General features: G+C 31.1%; 1 protein-coding gene across 1 annotated transcript in view; it reads left to right on the forward strand.

The window, feature by feature from the left end:
* The first annotated feature begins 2,731 nt into the window (after window positions 1–2,731).
* LOC105617585 (MATH and LRR domain-containing protein PFE0570w-like) overlaps window positions 2,732–3,233 on the forward strand; it is a 9,245-nt gene continuing 8,743 nt past the window's right edge. The window contains exon 1 of the mRNA XM_012199142.1: window positions 2,732–2,780. Within this exon, the coding sequence (XP_012054532.1) occupies window positions 2,732–2,780 (49 nt within the window). The remainder of the gene's footprint in view (window positions 2,781–3,233) is intronic.

Raw genomic sequence — 3,233 nt, forward strand, 5'->3', positions numbered from 1 at the left:
TATATATTTTAATTTCTGTTTTGAGTCCTTTTCATATCTTCCAATAGTTTTGTAAGAAATAATCAATAATGGATAAATTACTGTCAATATATACTGTTCGCTTACATTATGCTTGCCGTGTAAAAGGAGATCACATAAAGTGCATAAAAATCTATGTAGATTTGCATATATCAAACATAGTCGAACATAGTAGTGATATTAGTCAAATAATTAATTATATTGTATCATAATCAGTATTTAATGTAATGAATAAAAAAAAACTGAGAAGATGAATATCCAATTTCAAATTTAACTTGATTAACATCGAATCAGAAATTATATTAATAAAAGAATTATGTCCGAACGGAATGTAACATATATTGACTCTAAAGACATTGATAATAATTAAATTTAATACAAAGTTTGAAAATATTATTGTAATATATGTATTATAAATATTAAAATACAACACATATATCAATATATACAGGATATTCTGCAATTTTAAGTACTTTTGTGTAAATAGAACGGAAGTGTAAACTGAATCGAAAAATTTTCTATCATTTTGCAATTTTCGTAACAATTAATAAAATATTAATTACTATAAAAATCCTTGAATATTAGTTTTTAATAATTTTTTACTCAAATACTATCAACTTTACAAAAAATCAGCGAGAGACAAAAATTGCTAATTTTCTTCTCATAAAATTCTGAGAACTTTTTCAAAATTTTTTAATATTTCTTTATTTTCTTATGTTAATAAAAATAGTTGTCAATAAAAACATGCAATACTAAAAAGTTAATAAAAAATTCTGAAAAAAATACTTATAGCTCTAATGCCCGTATTCACAGTCAGACTTAAATATCTTCAGATGCTCAGTAGCCAAATAATTTGTAAAATATCTGAAATAAATATTACTATAAAGCATCTTCAGATGCTTTATAAAACCGTTTTAAGTAATATCTTAAGACACTAATGCGATCCTCTGATTGGTTCGTGACTCTTTAAGACCGATCTTACTTAAGACGATCTTGAATATAAGATCTGATTATGAATACCGGTCTCAGGAAGTCTTAAATATAAGGCCTGACTACGAATACGAGTATAAGTTTCAAACAACAAAAACGTTCAAATTAAATAGCGATCTAAAAAGGCATTTTTGCAGTCGAACAGGAAAAAAGGAAATCAGTGGCGCCATCCATAAAACTATTTAATATCACATTAGTTGCCGACTGTACATAAAACATACATTTCTATTTCGCCACAATAAGGGGAAGTTCACACTTTGATGGAAAAGCAGAAAGCGGAAAAGCAATGGCCAATCAGAACTCGCGCTGGTAAGTAGTACAAAAGTAGTAGTAAGTAGTACAAAAAGCCGAAATTGTAGAATACCAACTAGAATTCTGATTGGCTGTTGCTTTACCGCTTTCCACTTTTTCGTCAAGGTATAAACGTACTCTAATACTATTAGAGGTTTCTTTCTAAAGCCTTGTGTCCTCGGATGAAGAAAGAATTGACCAATCGCAATGGTCATGTGAAAATTGTTTAAATGTGATTTGTTAATTTTTTCTCTTTCGAACCGATTTCTAGTATCGTGGACATCGAGTTTTATACTAAGCATACCTCAAGATCATATCCAAAATAGGATTGTAAATCATAAGTAAGAAATTAACCAATCATAGTCATTGTTTTTGTCATATGCAATTATGATTGATCAATTTTTTCCGGCTTACGACTTACAATCCTATTATAGAATAGGGCCTCTATTCTTGAAAAGAAACGTGTACCAAAAACTAGGGAAATATTACTATAATATACGTTTTCTATTCTATAGTACATCCTTAATTTTTCATATACATTTCTTTTCAAGAATAGAGGCCCAGGTTTGATCAATCTACAACTACGATTTACGTTCCATGACTCAATTAACGATCATCTTAGGCTCTAAAAATCTAAGAAGAGACGAATTACTTTGTCTACTGTGTCTAGCAGGCTCAAGTGTTGAGTCCACTAAATACGCCTTTTGGATGCGTTTAGAACGACATCGCTCACTGAGGCTGTGGTCAAAGTCTCACTACAAATGCTTTGAAGCATTTGATGGATCAATTAGAAGAAAGAATTTTACAAATTGACCAATTAAAAACGTTTCAAAGCGTTTGCAGCATCGCGTTGACTATATCCTGCGTTTAGTAAGCTCTTTCATTTGATTGATTTATATTTTAGGATCTAATGGAATATACCAATCAGATGAAAGAGTTCATTGAATGTTCAGTAAGTTATTGCGGGATTATCTAAACGTTTTATCGATAATTGTAACTATCGTTAATTAGCGACAACCAATGGCAGGATTATCCTAAAAGGAAGAAGTGGCACTCATTGACTATCGTTAGTTAACGATTGCAACAGTTGTCAATAAAATGTTTAGAGAATCTTGCAATTGTTCTCGTTATGAAGCACCCTAAGTGCTGTCCCATGGCAGTCGCTAATCTGATTGGTTGTATTACTTTTTCGAAATTCCGACTGTCATGGAGAAGCGCCCGAATTCCGCTATTGATTGTACATCTTTTTATATTCTATCTATGGTCGTCATTGTCCGTTGCTATTCGGATGCCAATATTGCCAATGGTTTGTGAAGTTTAAATATTGGAAGTAGTAACACGTGGTTTTGATAACCTTTCTTCTCTGTTTCAGAATTGTCCTTTCCGTAAGGCATTAGTCTTTTGTCCGATATATGATTAAAGGATCGTGAAGATGTCGCGCTCCGTGAAAGATTCAGACGATGACTATGAGCCAAAACCATGTACGTATTGCTCAATTTCTTTTTATCAGCATGTGCACGAGATAGAGCACCGGTTAATCGTGGCACTCGGTGCTAAAAGTTGTGCGATTTTTCGTTGTCAGTGATTGTGTTGTAACGCAAATGTGTCGTAACTTTATCTTTGTTTTTTTGCTCCTTTTGGTCTTAATGTCGTTTTCGAAATTATTGCTATTCTTGCTAGAATATTTTCGCTGATCCGAGAACCGCATCCGGTTTTTTTTCTATTAACGGTTTCAATCTATGACCGTTTTTATGTTTATTAATTTAAATGAATTGAGAATGAACTTTTCTAAACTCTATAAATTCATATGTCACATTCTGGGATGCAATAATCTATTGAAAAAAAATTCTTTCCTGTTTTTATATGATTACATTTGGTTTTAGCAAGTGTATATATATATATATATATATATATATATATATGTATGTATATTA

The sequence above is a fragment of the Atta cephalotes genome (genome assembly GCF_000143395.1).
Source record: "Atta cephalotes unplaced genomic scaffold scaffold00013, whole genome shotgun sequence".
Taxonomy (NCBI): domain Eukaryota; kingdom Metazoa; phylum Arthropoda; class Insecta; order Hymenoptera; family Formicidae; genus Atta; species Atta cephalotes.